General features: G+C 38.2%; 1 protein-coding gene across 1 annotated transcript; it reads right to left on the bottom strand.

Moving 5' to 3' along the window:
- Positions 1–2,565, bottom strand: si:dkey-172o19.2 (nuclear factor interleukin-3-regulated protein). The gene is made up of 2 exons (XM_026197501.1): positions 2,137–2,565; positions 1–1,403 (listed from the first exon to the last, which is right to left on the bottom strand). Exon 2 carries the CDS (start codon positions 1,397–1,399, stop codon positions 425–427), a length of 975 nt encoding a protein of 324 aa, XP_026053286.1. The 5' UTR covers positions 1,400–1,403; positions 2,137–2,565; the 3' UTR covers positions 1–424.
- Positions 2,566–17,595: the final 15,030 nt, after the last annotated feature.

Genomic DNA, 17,595 nt, shown 5'->3' with positions numbered 1-17,595 from the left:
TAAAATGAATAACAATTTTTTTATTTCAAGTGGCCACATATTTGCAGAATAAACATTTTGATATTATCCAAGTCATGGTTTAGCTATCATTTTATACGCTGTATGTAAAGATTGACTTGCACATCACTACATTAAGCACAGCTAATACCTTAAAGAAATAGTTCACCCATGTCTTTCACATTCTTTCTTCAGCGTCTATACAGTGATCAATTGGGTCCAAAATAGGATCCAAAACCGGCTGTAACTTTCACCGTATGGACAAAATCACTAAGACATTTTCCTAAATATTTGTGCCCTACAGATGAATGAAAGTCTTACATGTTTGGAACAACATGAGTAAGTCTACAGTTTGTTTTCGGGTGGACAATCCCTTTTAGCAGGTTATTACCACAATGAATAACTGTTCAGGCAGCGTCATTGCTGATTAAGAGTTCTCCGAGCAAAAGATTCTTCTGAGCTGTCCCGAGATCTCCGCAGACAGCATGCTGTACCTGCTGTTGAAGTTCCACAGGGACCGTACGCCATTACGAGATCCGTCTGTGTCTCGTAGCGACAGAGGGAAGGACAGCGGCCAGTTGGGATGAAGGGGAGATGGACGCAAAGACGACGAGCCCCAAGGAAGCATCTGGTTGCTGTGCTGGGTGGCAGACTGGCTCAGCCCAGGCAGGAGTTGAGGAGGGGGTGTTGAGGCCGCAGATGCTCTCTGGGCCGGAAACAGTTGTGGGTGGCTTGGTGGGTCGTTGCTGGAAGAGACCTGTGGGTGGGATGCTGTGTCTGCCTCTACTGGGTCAGCACTGTTGTCCAAATGGCTAATCTGTGAAGGTAAGTTGGCACTTTTAGGAGGCACCCTCAGGGGTGAGATGAACGGAGATGAGCCATGCCAAGATTGGTACGGCTCTGGAGCTTCTGGAGCATTACTGGTAGGCAAACCCCACAGGGAAGGCTTGAGATGGGACGCAACAGGATAGTGGAAGGGCACCATGGGATGACTGGCATCCAGACCTCGCCCGATCCCCATGTGATACTGCAAACTCAGCACCTCGGCCCTGAGCTGGGCGTTCTCCTCGCTTAGAGCCATTAGTTGCCCCTCCAGCATGAAGTCGTTGAGTCGTCGCTTTTCTCTGGAACGCTTGGCGGCCTCGTTGTTCTTCTTCCGTTTCACCCAATACGAGGCATCCTTTTTCTCAGTGGGAGTCATCTCTCGTTTGCGTCGTCTGTTGGGCATGAGTGGGTTGCGGTATGACTGGAGGTGGAACAGTCGTCGTGCCAGTACAGATGAGCCGGTGAGTGGCAGAAGCCTTCTCAGATCTCCAGGGTCGTCTTTGCTTGTCAAGAGCTCGCCGGTGGAGGACGGGAGACAAGCGTCTGCTAGATGCTCGGGGCTTCTCGTGGCACTCATTGTTCTGGAAAAAAGACAAAGAGCTTGATCAGTAGGCCAAACCAATACCTTGATTAAAACCAGCATCACTTTTAGGCTTGAGAACGGCATGATTGTTGGTTTTGCTGTACTGGTGCTATCAGAATTTAAGAAGAATGATGCGAAAGCTCAGGATTTTTCTTCTTTTGTGAAAGAACACGTCTGCACTATTAAATGCGAGTTAAATTCATTACCACTTATTAGCGTTCATAGTGCAGTTTCCTGTCTGAATGAGGGTAAATATAGATGTGAGAAGCTTACCAGCCTAACAAGGAAACGTACTGGGCAAATCCTAATTTTAAATGCGCAAAGTAATGTTTTTATGATAACAATATGCTCACTTAATCATGGTGTTGTTTGACTGGATCTAATGCATAGATCGATAAGATCATTTTAAGAGGTTAACCAACAAGATCTTGATTTGCTTAAAGCAAGACGAAAATTATGTCTGTCATTTGAAACCATTGCATATCTGCCAAACTGACTCAACATCAAATGGTGGCTATTCGTTTTATGACTTTTTCTTTTCTACATAAACAATACGTTTGGTGAATATGACAACTGCCTATCAATCCGGACTTAAACAACGGCACGAGTTGCATTTAATGAATTCAGTATTTTAAAGTTTGCATACAGAACACTAAGCGTTATGTATAAGTACTACTTTGCAAAGTCGTAACTGAGGAGAACCGTATCAAGAGAAAACAGCTTCACCTTACCTTACGGTGCTGTCACAGGAATGATGCTAGAAAGTAAAGATGGATTAAAGGACATCGGCTTAAAACTAACCCTCTTTGGCTGGAAGCATGCAGACAACCTCTGTCAACCAATGACAGTCAAGGTGGCACATTTCATCTGCACACACATGCCTATTGCATGAAAGGAGCTGTAGTAGGTGAGGACCACATCTTCCTTCCTTAGATATGGAGGCGGAGACTTGCAAACAAGTATCTCAAACCAGTGGTTTGGGTTATGACTCACATTTTTTTGTGTGTTCTACTTTTAAAAGAATGAATAAAAGAAATAATTGTCGGCACACTCAGCTTCTTGATGATTTGTTTTCATTTTTGTTCATGCATTGTCTTCGGTCCAGTAGTTATCCATGGCGTTATTTCTTCATCTTAGTTCTAAACCATTATTGAAACATTTTTGTTTATTGAATTTCACACACCATTACTCGTTCACAACATTTTTTTTTTTATTTAAATTTTATTTATACATTTATTTTTAATGTCATGGATGCCCTGTGATATAACAATCCCACACTTCAACCAAAGCTAGCACATTATGTAGACCGGCCAAACATACAGCACTGAGGCCTATCAGTGCGGTTGTATGTTCACATTGGGCTTATTTCAGCCATAATTTAAACAGTGTATGCTAGTATAGGCATATGCTTTTTATTTATTACATTCTGCTTTAAATTGTACTAAACTTTGAACGTGTGTAAAACAGCATAATTGAATGTACTTATTCATCATTTCCTAGTAAACCAAATACTTCGGAAAGCGCTAGTATGTCATTCAACCAATTATAAGAAGTTGAAGCTCAGTAAACAACAGAACTGAAGATAGTTATGATTAGATTGTGTAAAACAGACTCTCAACTCTGGCTAAAAAGAATAGATTACTATGACTTGCATGAAAAAACAGGTTTTTGCAGGGTTCATGCATGTCGTCTGGGACTGTCCTTCCAATTTTCGCAGAAATTGTTTGCGTGCTCTAGATTATGACTAAATCTGTGTCGCTGTGAAACATATCACAGGTGCGTAGCTTGCACACGGGTTACACAAACCTACTGAAGTTCGACTTGTGGCAGTTCCACTGCCAACCACAAACAAGAAGAAAAAAAAAAAAGTAAATAATAAGCAAAAATCTTGACTGTTAAATGCATAATGGAGGAAAATATAATCTGATGAATGCGATGTTGTTGCCTTCACCTCATGCCGTGCATCACCTGTGGTTACAGAGCTCTAAAGATTTGGCCACATTTGACATTTTAAGACTGTGTCTGCAAGATAAAAATGGGCAATGTATGGTTCACTAAAAACACACAAGATGTTGTTGGTGTTCAACAGGTGTTGGATCATATCTCAGGCTTGGGGTGGCGGTGGTCGCGAAGAGTGTCGGTGGGGTGGCATACCTGTTGGTGTTTACCGGTGAATCATCGAATAGCAGTTGGATCCCTCTGTGATTTTTTTTTCGTCTTCTTCTGATACTCGGTGACTCATAACGCCACCTCAAAGCTCCACAGAACTGTTTTAACGTGGGACATAACCTGTAGTTCAGATGTACCGTGTTGGTTACCGCACACAGCCCCCTCAATGCGCCAACACAAGGTAATCAATTCTAATATATTTGTTAAAAATGTAGATTAAACAGCAGATTTCTCAGGTATGGTTGGATGGCCCATGTGAATGTAGATGAAAGCTCACCACAGCTGGTGCGCATCGAAGTTTGAACTTTCAGGCCTCACCTTTTGCATACAGTTGAGCTGCGTTGTTTGTCTGTCTGTACAGTAACTCCAATCACCCCTGTTTCTTTCTCAAGTGAATTCAAACCACTTCCTGTCTCTGAGTCGTCAGTGTTTTCTCCTCACAACGACCTCATTTTAACTAGCCCCTCTCCCGTTTTTGACTCGTTCGTCGGAACAGAAACTAAAGCAGCGACTGCAGAGCGGCAGACAGGGGTATACCCCAAAAAACCTCATTCGAGGCCACCTACTCACTTCCCAGAACACATGATTTAGCTGATATTTTACATTAGATGTTGGGTTTTTGGAGCGCTGATGCGTTGACGTTATCTGCCCGCCTGTTGTATCTAGTTAAAACTCATAAGGGATTGTTAAAATCGTAAACAAATCGTTGTTTAGGGTGTCAAGGATGGATAGAAAGGCCTAGGAAATGGTAATGGTGAGACTTTGACTTCTTCAAGTAAGAGCTGCGGCATTTTGCAAGAAAGGCGTCCTGTATAGATGTTTTTGTGATGAATTCAATACAGTGCTGGGTAATATTACAGCTTCTGAAAGCTTTTTAAGAAATGAATACTGTCATTCAGCCACACTGAAGACGTATTACAAATGACTTCTGTTTCAAATAAATGCTGTTCTATTGTGTAAGATTTTCCACTAAAATATTAAGCAGCACAGCTGTTTTTAACATTAATAATGATAATGTTTCTTGAGCAGCAAATCAGCATATCTGAATGATTTCTGAAGGATCATGCGACACTGAAGACTGGAGTTATGACGTTGAAAATTCAGCTTCGTAAATGAATTACATTTGAAATCTTTTCAAATGAAAAACGTTCTAGGCCTGGTATTTCAAAATATTACTGTTTTTTTTCTCCTGTATTTTTGATTCAATGAATGCAGCCTAGGCGAGAATAAGCGACTCAGAAAACATGAACAAATGTTACTAATCCAAATCGTTGAAACGGTATCTTTTGACCTTTGACCTCTAAGAGTAATTGAGAACCTTTTCAGCTTTTCTCATAACATCTATAAAACAAAATGTTTAAAAGTTGCATAGGCCATAAATGTGTGATACATTAAGTCTTTTAATTTAAAAATATATTTAAAGGCAATATACTGTATCAATAAAAATAATAATATCTTATATTTGAACTTGCATGAAGTCAAATACCTTTTTAGGTTTTATTACTGCACGCTCTGTTCATTCTCAAGCAACTGAGCTTAAGGTGCATTCTGGGATGCTTTTGAATTAAAATTGCAGTTTTGTAAAGAAAATGACATATATGCACCATTTATTTGTCTGCACAACTAATTTCAAGGAGCACCAAAAGTGTCCAACCTTTATAGACTGGTAAAGTGTACATACCTGCCAAAATAAAACCTTTTTTTTTATTCCATGTTGTGCACTCAAATAGCAAGCTACTCGAGTACTCAAATAGAAATATAACACACAGTGACTACAATACCATTCTCGGCTCTCAAGAAGGCCACATGCGTGTGTTCACGATATGCAACCTGCAGTTTTGTCTTTTCGTGCAATTAAATATATCCACTGCGTTCTGATTGATTTGAGTTCACTGCTACCATTTGACACCAGGTCCTGGCCATCGACAGACCCTTCATTAGGCCTCCATCAGCACCTGTGGAACCGCATGCAGAGAGGCTTTCAGAGCGAGATATGTGCACCCGTTGCGGTTTGACAGGCTTGGGGCAACAGTTAAACTGTAATGGAGCATTGCCAATAGCAACCTGGTCAACTGGTCACAATGGCTCTGCAGGTCTGGGTCTCTTCTCATCTCGCAAACCACTCTGCATCTGAGAGAGGCCACGTGTAAAAATAGATGAGCTTGATAGGACTTGAGACGCGTTATCTCACGCACACACATGTATGTGCAGTCAAACCTCCTACCCGGCTTCAGCGCAGCCCACCGAGTTTTGATAGCCAAAACGCAGGGGCCACCATAAGGGGAATCCTTTGATTTGAGACCTGTGATATGAAATGAGGAAGATTGAGCCACTTTGGGTCTTGCAGAAGGTCAATGGATGCTAATTAAGCTGCAGTGTCTGTGGCTGCCACTAGATGGAGCGCTAGTCGAGGAGCACTGAAACAGGAGCATGTGTGTTAGCATCCAATTAAAATAAATAAATAATAAACGTTGCATATCACAAATGTCCTCACTGTAGTTATCTGAGAGATACGTCTTCATCTGCACCCTGTACAGGCCGACGGGCCAGTCTTCTTCACACCTAATGCAGTTCTCAGACACTTGTAGCGCTAGCAAACTTCCTGGCTTAAGTTAGATTGTTGTGGCATATCGCTTATGTGTAAAGTTATATCTGTTTCCATGAAGCAAAAAGGAGAAGTGAAAACGCTAGATGACAACAAAGACAACAAGATTAAGGCATAATAAAACAACATCTTCTAAACCTTTCAGTCCGCCGTGAAGAAACCTTCACATTTGAAGATGCTTGGATATAAACATGCAGACAACGGCTCAAAAAATGTCAGCCTCTAGAAAACACACAATGACTATATTTAAGGGAAAAAAGGAATTATGTAATCCAGTATAAAATATGTGCTAAAATATATATGTTTGACACTTTTTCAGACGTCTGATTTGGAAGTTGGCAATGCTTCTCGCTCTCTCTTTTAAGGACCGTCTGCAAAACTTTGTGCATTTCTGCCACCTGCTGAGCTGTATTAGGGACCACAGATACTATACATTATTACATAACCTAAATAATACACAACTTTGTGATTGTTAATATTTAGCATTCTTTGTATAAAAAAATAATTAAAACACCAGTTAATAGTTTGACACTACATTGTAATTTCTGCCTCATGATTTCTGTTTAAATATTTGGTTACAGACATAAAAATCGTTCATACTTATGCATTTCACTTGTGTTTGTGTTTGTGTGTGTCTGTGGGGGTGGGGGGGGGGGTATAGTTATTATCTAAACTCACTGGCCACTTTACTAGGTACACCTTGCCAGTACTGGGTTGGACCCCTTTTGCCTTGGCATAGATTCAAAAAGGTATTAGAAATATTCTTCAGAGATTTTGGTCCATATTGACATGACAACATCACACAGTTGCTGCAGATTTGTCAGATGCACATCCATGATGTGAATCTCCTGTCCCGTTAGATTGAGATCTGGTGACTGTGGAGGCCATTTGAGTAAAGTGAACTCATTGTCATGTTTAAAAACCAGTCTGAGATGATTTGAGCTTTGTGACATGGTGCATTATCCTGCTGGAAGTAGCCATCAAAGGATGGGTCCATGGTGGTCATAAAGGGGTGGACATGGTCAACAACAATACTTAGGTAGGCTGTGGCATTTAAACAAAGCTCAGTTGGTACTAAGGGCCCCAAAGTGTGCCAAGAAAATATACCCTTCACCACTACACCACCACCACCAGCCTGAACCACTGAGACAAGGCAAGACGCTTTCATGTTCTTTATGCCAAATTCTGCCCCTACCATCTGAATGTCGCAGCAGAAATCAAGACTCAATTTAGGTGAGCCTGTGTGAATTGTAGCCTCTGTTTCCTGTTCTTAGCTGACAGGAGCAGCTCCTGGTGTGGTCTTCTGCTGCTGTAGTCCATCTGCTTCAGGATTTGACGTGTTGATCATTCAGAGATGCTATTCTTCATACCTTGGTTGTAACGAGTGGTTATTTGAGTTACTGTTGTCTTTCTATCATCTCTAACCAGTCTGCCCAGTCTCCTCTGACTTCTGACATCAGCGAGGCATTTTCGTCCACACAACTGCTGCTCACTGGATTTTTTTCTCTTTTTCGGACCATTCTCTGTAAACCCTAGAGATGGTTGTGTGTGAAAGTCCCAGTCTGGCACCAACAACCATTCCACATTTAAAGTCACTTAAATCCTCTTTCTTCCCCATTCTGATGCTCGGTTTGAACTTCAGCATATCGTCTTCACCACATCTAGATGCGTAAATGCATTGAGTTTTTTTGATTTGTCTGACCACAAAACAGTTTTCCACTTTGCCACAGTCCATTTTAAATGAGCCTTGTCCCAGAGAAAACTCCTGTGCTTCTGGATCATGTTTAGATATGGCTTCTTTTTTGACCTACAAGTATAGAGTTTTAGCTGGCAATGGCGAATGGCACGGTAGATTATGTTCATCGACAATGTTTTTCATTACAGTAGCATTCCTGTATGTGATGCAGTGACGATCACAGGCATCCAATATGGTTTTCCAGCCTTGACCCTTACACACAGAGATTGTTCCAGATTCTCTGAACCTTTGGATGATATTTTGCACTGTAAATGATGATAACTTCAAACTCTTTGCAATTTTTCTCTGAGAAACTCCTTTCTGATATTGCTCCACTATTTTTCGCCATAGCATTGGGGGAATTGGTGATCCTCTGCCTGTCTTGACTTCTGAGAGACACTGCAACTCTGAGAGGCTCTTTTTATACCCAATCATGTTGCCAATTGACCTAATAAGTTGCAAATTGATCCTCCAGCTGTTCCTTATATGTAAATGTAACTTTTCCGGCCTCTTATTGCTACCTGTCCCAACTTTTTTGGAATGTGTAGTGCTCATGAAATCCAAAATGAGTCGGTATTTGGCTTGACATTTCAAAACGTCTCACTTTTAACATTTGATATGTTATCTACATTCTATTGTGAATAAACTATAAATTTATGAGATTTGTAAATGTATTCCATTCCTTTTTTACTCACAATTTGTACAGTGTCCCAACTTTTTCGGAATCGGGTTTATACATATTAATCTGCAATTAAAACAAATTTAATAAAATAAAAAAAAATTCTGCCTCTTGTTTAGTTGAATGAATTAAAATGAGCTGAATAACATGATTATCGAAATTTTGTAGCCACTTAATCAACCCATCGCAGGGAGTTTGATTGACAGGCGATCTGACCGATCATAATGCCGAATCTGTCATTTTGCCCGACAAACACACCAGACAGGAGAGTAGATTAAAGTCGGTTTACTTGAACATGATTGAAACAAGATAACTTCTGATTTTCATTCATGTTTATTTTGAGCTTTAACTAAATATGAAAAGATGATTAGTTCTTGAGCTGCTTGAGGTGCTACAGCGATCTGTCACGACACATTAAAGGAGCACAAAATGGTATTTATAGTTTGAATTTCTTACAAAATGCTAAAATGAAAAAAATTAGACTTAAGTAACCTGTCTTATCTGTTATCTGCTATCGTGTTGTCAGTTTCATCTTTTTTCTGTGATTTATTTCTTACTTCATGAAAACATGAAGATGTGTGGTGTGAGTGTGCCATGGCTCATTGCAACAGTATTCAATGTGGGTGGGGTCTTCACATTTCATTGTGTTCACACTAGCTTATACAGTATTTTCAAATGACCTATTTTGTGTTAAAACTACATAAATCATTTTTGTTTACATAAACTGGACAGTGGATCTCTAGTTCCCAGCATGCTTTGCAAATGACTGCATTTGGTGAATTCTGGGATTCAGGGACTTTCATGTGTTTTTCAGTAAAGGGAAAGACATGTTAAGTGAAGTGACCCGAGTGACCTGATCATGTGGCCAGGTTTAGTAACCTATACTCAGGATTTGTGCTCTGCATTTAACCTATCCACGTCCACACAGAGCACTGGGTGTGTTTAATCAAACCTTTTCAGTTTAATTAAGTAAAGGTAATGAATTGATTTTTTTAAATGTGTGTAAACCACAAAGAACTAAATCATAATACAGAATGTTGTGAGGTTGCATGAACAAATCTGTACAGCCATTAACCTGAACTGGGGCAATACAGTCAATAAAATGAAGGAGGAGTTACAGTCAGAAAAGTTTTGTGGGATTTTGGGGATTTTTTGATCATCCGCGAAGTATGATAGGTTAGAAAAACAACCTGAGTCAGAACTGAATGCTTAATGATGCAATGCACTTACCTTGACCTTTCATTTGCAGTGTGATAAACAAATTACAAATAATATCAACCATGTTTAGATTTCATCTGAATAGTTTTGCCTCTTTCATATTGCAGAAGGGTTAATGAAAGAGACAGAATGAATGAGAACTGTACTTCACCTGGGTGAGAAGAGCAGAATGGGATGTGAACCATGGATCTGCTATCAAGGAAGTCAAAATTAAATGCTTCAGTAAACAGGTAAGGTACTTTGTGATTGATTCTCCACATTTTGCACTGCTCCTTTAACACTTCATTTAACTACACCTTTAGTAATGTTTTACTACCTCTAATGCAAATGCATAATTGCAATACATACAGCACATACCAAAAGTTTGGAAACATTACTATTTTTAATGTTTTTGAAAGAAGTTTCTTCTGCTCATCAAGCCTGCATTTATTTGATCAAAAATACAGAAAAAAATGTAATATTGTGATATATTATTACAATTTAAAATAATAGTTTTTATATTTATTATACTTTAAATTATCATTTATTTCTGTGATGCAAAGCTGAATTTTTAGGATCATTATCACATGATCCTTTAGAAATCATTCTAATATGATGATTCATTATCAAAGTTGGAAACAGTGATGTGATACTTTTTTAGGATACTTTGATGAATAAAAAGTAAAAAAAAAAAAAAAAAACTATGTTTTTAAAATATAAATATTTTGTAATAACAATATACACTACTGGTCAGTAATTTGGAGTCAGTCATTTTTTTTTTCTTTCTTTAAAAAATAAAATAAAATCAATACTTTTATTCAGCAAGGATGTGTTAAATTGATAAAAAGTGATAGTAAAGAAAATATATTGTTAGAATATATATTATTAGAATTTTTATTTTTATTTTGAATAAATGCAGTTCTTTTTAACCTTTTATTCATCAAATATATTATACAGCAGAACTGTTTCCAACACTCATAATAAATCAGAATATTAGAATGATTTCTAAATGATCATGTGATCGACTGGATGTTACATGTGACACTGAAGGCTGGAGTAATGAAGCTGAAAATTCAGCTTTGCATCACAGGAATAAATTATTTTTTAAAAGTATACTCAAATAGAAAACTATTATTTTAAGTTGTAATAATATTTCACAATATTACAGTTTTTTCTGTATTTTTGATCAAATAAATGCAGGCTTGATGAGCAGAAGAAACTTCTTTCAAAAACATTAAAAATAGTAATGTTTCCAAACTTTTGGTCTGTACTGTATATAGAAAAAAAAAAAAAGATATCTACAACATTTGAGATTCTTCATAATCTGTGGGTCTAAAATATGAATCATATAGACAAGCATAATGTGGAAAATGAAACTTTTGAATGTCGTGAGAGCTTGTCTTTAACCCTTCAGGTGAATTCAATTGGGAAGTTCAGGTCAACGGCCGCTTTGATGAGTATTCATGCTGCAAATCTTTCCGATGTTTGCACGCAAGCCGTTAATTATGCCCTGTGAAAGTCACAAAATAATATTTATAAAAAGTAAATACTGTTCCTGAAGGGTTGTTTTCGTGGTGTAGAGATACAAAAATACCCCCTAACCTTTCTCCTCCATAACCTGTTAACAGTTTCAGTAAGCGGCAAACATTGTGGTCATGCAGGTTTGAGGGTTCAGTTTTCCTTTAACTGTGATAAAAGGTTTTACACATTTACATGTCTAAATGAGAAATATGACAGCATATGTTTCCTATAATTTCATTTTTATGATTTCAGTGTGGATTCACCAATATTGGAGTATATCATGTCATACTGGTGGACACGTCAACTACTGTTATAAAATGAACTTTGCAAACCATACTGTTTCTTTGAAGACAAAAAAAGGACAAAAAATAAAATTATTATCATTTATGAAATTAAAAAAGCATAAATTACTTTTACAGAATTTCTCAGATGTTCACAAGCATACATAAGGCACTTAATAGAAATACAAAGGAAACTTTTAGTCAATAGACTACTTTATATTCACCAACCACCATGGCACGGCATGTCACCACACACTAATGGCAAATTAAAACCAATGTTTGTCCTTATGTCCTTATGAATCATTTGCGAAGCACCTAGTGGTTAGACTACGGTTACTGGGGGTGTGAAAATATGCTGGTTTGTGCATCATGTGTGTTTCATTCTCTCTGTTCTTTTAATCGCCTTGGTTAATCGAAGTTGTGCTGCTCCTGAGCGGTCTGTTTATACGTGGGTTTAGGAATCTGCCCGTTGGTGTAATGAGTGGAATTGGACGACTTTCACCAGACACAATCTCAACCAACACTATTTTCAGACAGAGCTACAATGTTGTTCTGTCAGTGAACCGCACTGTCTATATAGAGCTATGTAGAAACATCTGTGGGTAAGAGCATCTCCCTCTGGCCAAACACTATAACTGATTGATTTCAACTGACTGGTCCTTCACAGAGAATTGAACAAAAGTACAAACAAATAATGATGCCACAGAAATATATATGTATATTTTTGGGAGAAAATATCTAAACAGCCTGAAATGACTGATGAACTGTTCTGGGAGTATGTAACTCAATATTATGGGTTTTTAAACTATTGATGCTAATACCTTCGTCTCATTGTATTTTGTTAATTTAGCAAAGCCACTGCTGAAGTCTGTTGCAGATATGATATTCATACATGCATAGTAGGGGCACAGTCAACTCTACAAGGAAGAGCCATGCTATCAAAGTCTTGGACAAACCTCCCCCAAACACACAAATCATGACACCACACCCGGTTTTTATAGCATCGAATATGTAACTAAAAGCAAACTCATTAAAAAATTGACATTTGAACATACGCCAGCGTGACATCATTTTGAAATTAATTTGAAGTGTAATATGATTGTTTAGTATGGCTCACATCCCATTTGTTTACATGGAGAGGGCGGAGTTAATGACCTATACTGCAGCCAGCCACCAGATGGCGATCAAAATATTTCAGGACGTGTTCGGAAAACACTTAGGCTGCATCCAAAATGGCATACTTCCCTAGTATATAGTAGGTGAAAAACAGTATGTCACAAAAGTAGGATGTCCGAATTCACAGTACTAGATGTGAGTAGTCAAAAAGTACTCGGTAAAAAAAGTAAAAAAAAGAGTAGTCAAAAAGTACTCGGATAACGTACTACTACTGCCGTGATTCTGACGTGTGCTATCCCATGAAGCCACAGGAGGGGGTTATGAATGACAGTGACACGACTCAACTAAGCCACGTAAATAGTAGGCCACGTTTAACCGCCCTGATATTGGAGAATGATATATGCATAGTCATAGGAATCTATGTATACAATATCTTATGTGTACAGCTATCCGCTGTAATTAGGACAGTGGTATGTTTAAGGGTAGGGACACACCAAACCATCAAAAGTTCTAGCGCTGAGGATAGCCGACTATGGCGTCACCTTGCGTTGCCTCATGTTGCCTTCGGAGCAAATAAAGTTGCACTAGAATACACCAGACAGACTGCAGCCAATGGCCAACTAACATGTACGCTCTGTACTTGCGTGAGAGAACATAACTCTCTCATACATCAGGTGGCAGTAGTCTGCATTCGGCATTCAAACAGGGAAACCAAAAAAGCTGGAACAGCAAGCAGCGAATAGAATGACAACAAGTGATTTTGTGTTCCCTCTTTACTCCATCATTGGCTTGCTTTCATCAGTTCTATTTTTTTCCGGTGCACTCATTCGCTAAGCTGAATAGCCATTTAGAGTACTCTTTCTTGTCGACGAGCTTTGCCACCAGTTCAGCATGAAGAATTGGCCAGAAAACAGCTGACGGTGTCTTACTAGAGCCAACAGTGCAGAAAACTCTTTTAAAAGTACATTAAAAAGGTATAGTTCACCCAAAAATGTTCATTGATTTACTCACCCTCAAGCCATCCTGGCTCTTTCAAGCTTTATAATGGCAATGAATGGGTGTTGAGATTTTGAAGCCTAAGAAATTGCATCCATCCATCATAAAAAGTGCTTCAATGGCTCCAGGGGGTTAATAAAGGCCTTCTGCAGTGTATTGATGCAATTATATTGCTATAAAATCTTGACACCCATTCAATGCCATTATAAACCTTGGAAAAGCCAAGACATTTTTAATATAACTCTGACTGTATTCGTCTGAAATAAGAAAGTCACATACACCTAGGAAGGTTTGAGTTTAAGTAACTCAAGATTTTTCAGTTTTGGTGTACTATCTCTTTAAGACAGTTATTTAACTGTAGGGGGTCCAAAGTTGCAAAACATATACAAAACTACATAGTAAGTTGTAAGTTGCTTACACAGTTTTTTTTATATATATATATACATACATTTTATAATTTTTTTTATTTATGCATATTCTTTTTATTCCAAATGTAGTAATTGTTTTGTAAAATATGTTTAACCAATTTAAATAAAACAAATATATCTTATCTTATGGATGTTTAGATATTTCAAGAAAAACTAAACGTTATGCAGTTTTATTATTAATATATTTCAAAAGTATTTTTATTATATTCTTAAAACTATAATTTCAGTCATTAGAAAACTCTGGAAAGATTGTCTAATTGCCTCATGATGGCTGTATAATGTCTCAGCGTTACTATCATTCTTCAAACTGCAGAGACACCAAGTTCTGTCAGGATAATACTGAACTGAATGGAGATCAATCTGAGAAACATGGGTAAGCAAAGACTAATCTAAAATTCTCATATTTTTAACTTAACATTGCTACAGTGCAGATTTCGCTCTGGCTCAGTTCAGCTTCCTTCGCAGGCTGCTGATGGTACACGGGCACTGGTCATACTACCGCATCTGCATCCTTCTGCGCTATTTCCTCTACAAAACCACTGCTTTTGCTCTGGTGCACATTTGGTATAGTTTCTACAATGGCTTCAGCGCTCAGGTAGAGCAACTAGGTCACTTAATCCCCTTTACACCCACCAACTCCAACCACACTGCAAAAATATCTGTCATTACAGTCAAACTGAGATAGGTTTGAGATGTACTGTATGTTTGATGGAAGTCAGATCATTATTAGTAGTCAAGATTGAAATTCAAGCACGATGACTGAGAACGGACAAGCTATACACAATTATGATTTAGGCAAATTTGTCTAATTGTATGATTTGTTGACATGAAAAGAGTGATAGTAAGTGAGTGTAAGTTAGAGTGTAAGTAAGTGATAGTTTCAATGACATGATGATCTATTAATTTATTTTAAAAATTACATCAAAAAGTGCAGTTTATACAGGTGCTTTTCAGTGAATTAGAATGTCGGGAAAAAGTTCATTTTGTTTCAGTAATTCAAGTAAAATTGTGAAACTTGGGTATTTAATAAATTCAGTGCAAACAGACTGAAATAGTTTAAGTCTTTGGTTCTTTCAATTGTGATGATTTTGGCTCACATTTAACAAAAACCCACCAACACTATCTGAACAAATTAGAATATGGTGACATGCTGCAAAGGTTTCCTGAGCCTTCAAAATGGTCTCTCAGTTTGGTTCACTTGGCTACACAATCATGGGGAAGACAGATCTGACAGTTGTCCAGAAGACAATCATTGACACCCTTCACGAGGAGCCACAAACGTTCATTGCCAAAGAAGCTGGCTATTCACAGAGTGCTGTATCCAAGCATGTTAACAGAAAGTTGAGTGGAAGGGAAAAGTGTGGAAGAAAAAGATGCACAACCAACCAAGAGAACCACAGCCTTATGAAGATTGTCCAGTGAAATCGATTCAAGAGTTTGAGTGAACTTCAGAAGGAATGGAATGAGGCTGGGGTCAAGGCATGAAGAGCCACCACACACAGATGTGTCAAGGAATTTGGATACAGTTATCTAATTCCTTTTGTTAAGCCACTCCTGAGGCGTCCTACCTGGGCTAAGGAGAAGAAGAAGTGGACTGTTGCCCAACAAGTCCTCTTAAAGTCCTCTTTTCAAATGAGAGCAAGCTTGAACTCCAGGTTTAAGTTCACAGTCTGTGATGATTTGGGGTGCAATGTCATCTGCTGGTGTTGGTCCATTGTGTGTTTTGGAAACCAAAGTCACTGCACCCGTTTACCAAGAAATCTTGGAGCACTTCATGCTTCCTTCTGATGACCAGCTTTCTGAAGATGCTGATTTCATTTTCCAGCAAGATTTGGCACCTGCCCACACTGCTAAAAGCACCAAAAGTTGGTTAAATGACCATGGTGTTGGTGTGCCTGACTGACCAGTAAACTCACCAGACCTGAACCCCTTATAGAATCTGTGGGGTATTATCAAGAGGAAAAGGAGAAACAAAAGAACAACAAATCCATATGAGCTGAAGGCTACTGTCAAGGAAACCTGGGCTTCCATACCACCTCAGCAGTGCCACAAACTGATCACCTCCATGCCACGCTGAATTGAGGCAGTAATTAAAGCAAAACGAGCCCCTACCAAGTATTGAGTACATGTACAGTAAATGAACACTTTCCAGAAGGCCAACAATTCACTAAATTTTTTTTTTTAAATTGGTTTTATGAAGTAGCTATTCTAATTTGTTGAGATAGTGAATTGGTAGGTTTTTGTTAAATGTGAGACAAAATCATCACAATTAAAAGAACCAAAGACTTAAAGGTCCTATGACATGAAAATTTCACTTTCTGAGGTTTTTTAACATTAATATGAGTTCCCCTAGCCTGTATATGCTCCCCAAGTTTCTAGAAATTTGAATCGGTGTAAATTGACATTTTTATATCTTTCTCTGCCTTTGAGAAAATGGAAGCTCAAACGGGCTGATCTTGAATCTCCTCGTTGTGACGTTGTAACGAGAATTGTTACCTCCCCTTTCTCTGCTTTGCCCGCCCAAATATTTACATATAATTCAGTCGCAATGTCAGCACAGGCGTTACAAACAGACTTTTATGATATGGATTCGACGGCACTGGCACAAACAGTGAGTAACAGTGTTCATTAATGCCTGATCTGTGATCAGTGATTTCTGATGGGTAGCTAATCATTCAAGTTCAAACAGACTTTCTTTCTAAATCGTTTAATACTGTTTATGCATCAGTGAATCAAGCCAGTGACTAAACAATCAACTTCACGTTGTTTCTCTTAGTAGCATGAAACAAATCTGTTATTTAAATTGTGATTAAACTACAGAGAGCGATCAAAGAACGCTCGCTTTTTTCCAGAGCTGTTACACATCGCGAGTATATCTGCACACTTGCCCAAACTGCCGTTACAATGAATGACGCTGTTATGCTGCACAACGGAGCTCTTACTGTGTTCATGTGTTTGCTGTTAGCTGAGGTGAAAGCATTTTGTGAGAGAAAACGTGTTACAATAATGACGAGATCACTGCATCCACGCGATAAACAGACTCTGTCTACTCAATGCTCATCACTGCAGCCTTTCATGTGATGGGAAAAGATTGAAAAAATAGTTATATAATCAACACTTCCATGATTCGTTAATCTCGACAGCTGTAATAGTAATATATATATATATATATATATATATATATATATATATATATATATATATATATATATATATATATATATATATTTGAGAGGGGTTTCACATGTAATATGCATTTCGAATGCAAAGATGTCAGCCAATCACAACAGTTGTGGTTTACTCGGAGTCTCACAGCAGACACGCCCCTTCAAACAAAGCATTCAAGCCAGAGGGCTAATGTCAGGATATAAAAATGCTTTTTATTTCTACATTTTAAATGTAAAAATCATACTAACAATATAAATACACCTAAGGAAACATTAAAAAGCATATAAAGAAAAGG

Source organism: Carassius auratus, chromosome 22 (assembly GCF_003368295.1).
Source record: "Carassius auratus strain Wakin chromosome 22, ASM336829v1, whole genome shotgun sequence".
Lineage (NCBI taxonomy): Eukaryota > Metazoa > Chordata > Actinopteri > Cypriniformes > Cyprinidae > Carassius > Carassius auratus.
The sequence above is the reverse complement of the archived record's forward strand: the minus strand, read 5'-3'. Positions and strand labels throughout refer to the sequence as shown.

Coding starts and splice junctions, on each gene's coding strand:
- si:dkey-172o19.2 (XM_026197501.1), bottom strand. CDS start 1,399: ATGAGTGCCACGAGAAGCCCCGAGCATCTAGCAGACGCTTGTCTCCCG.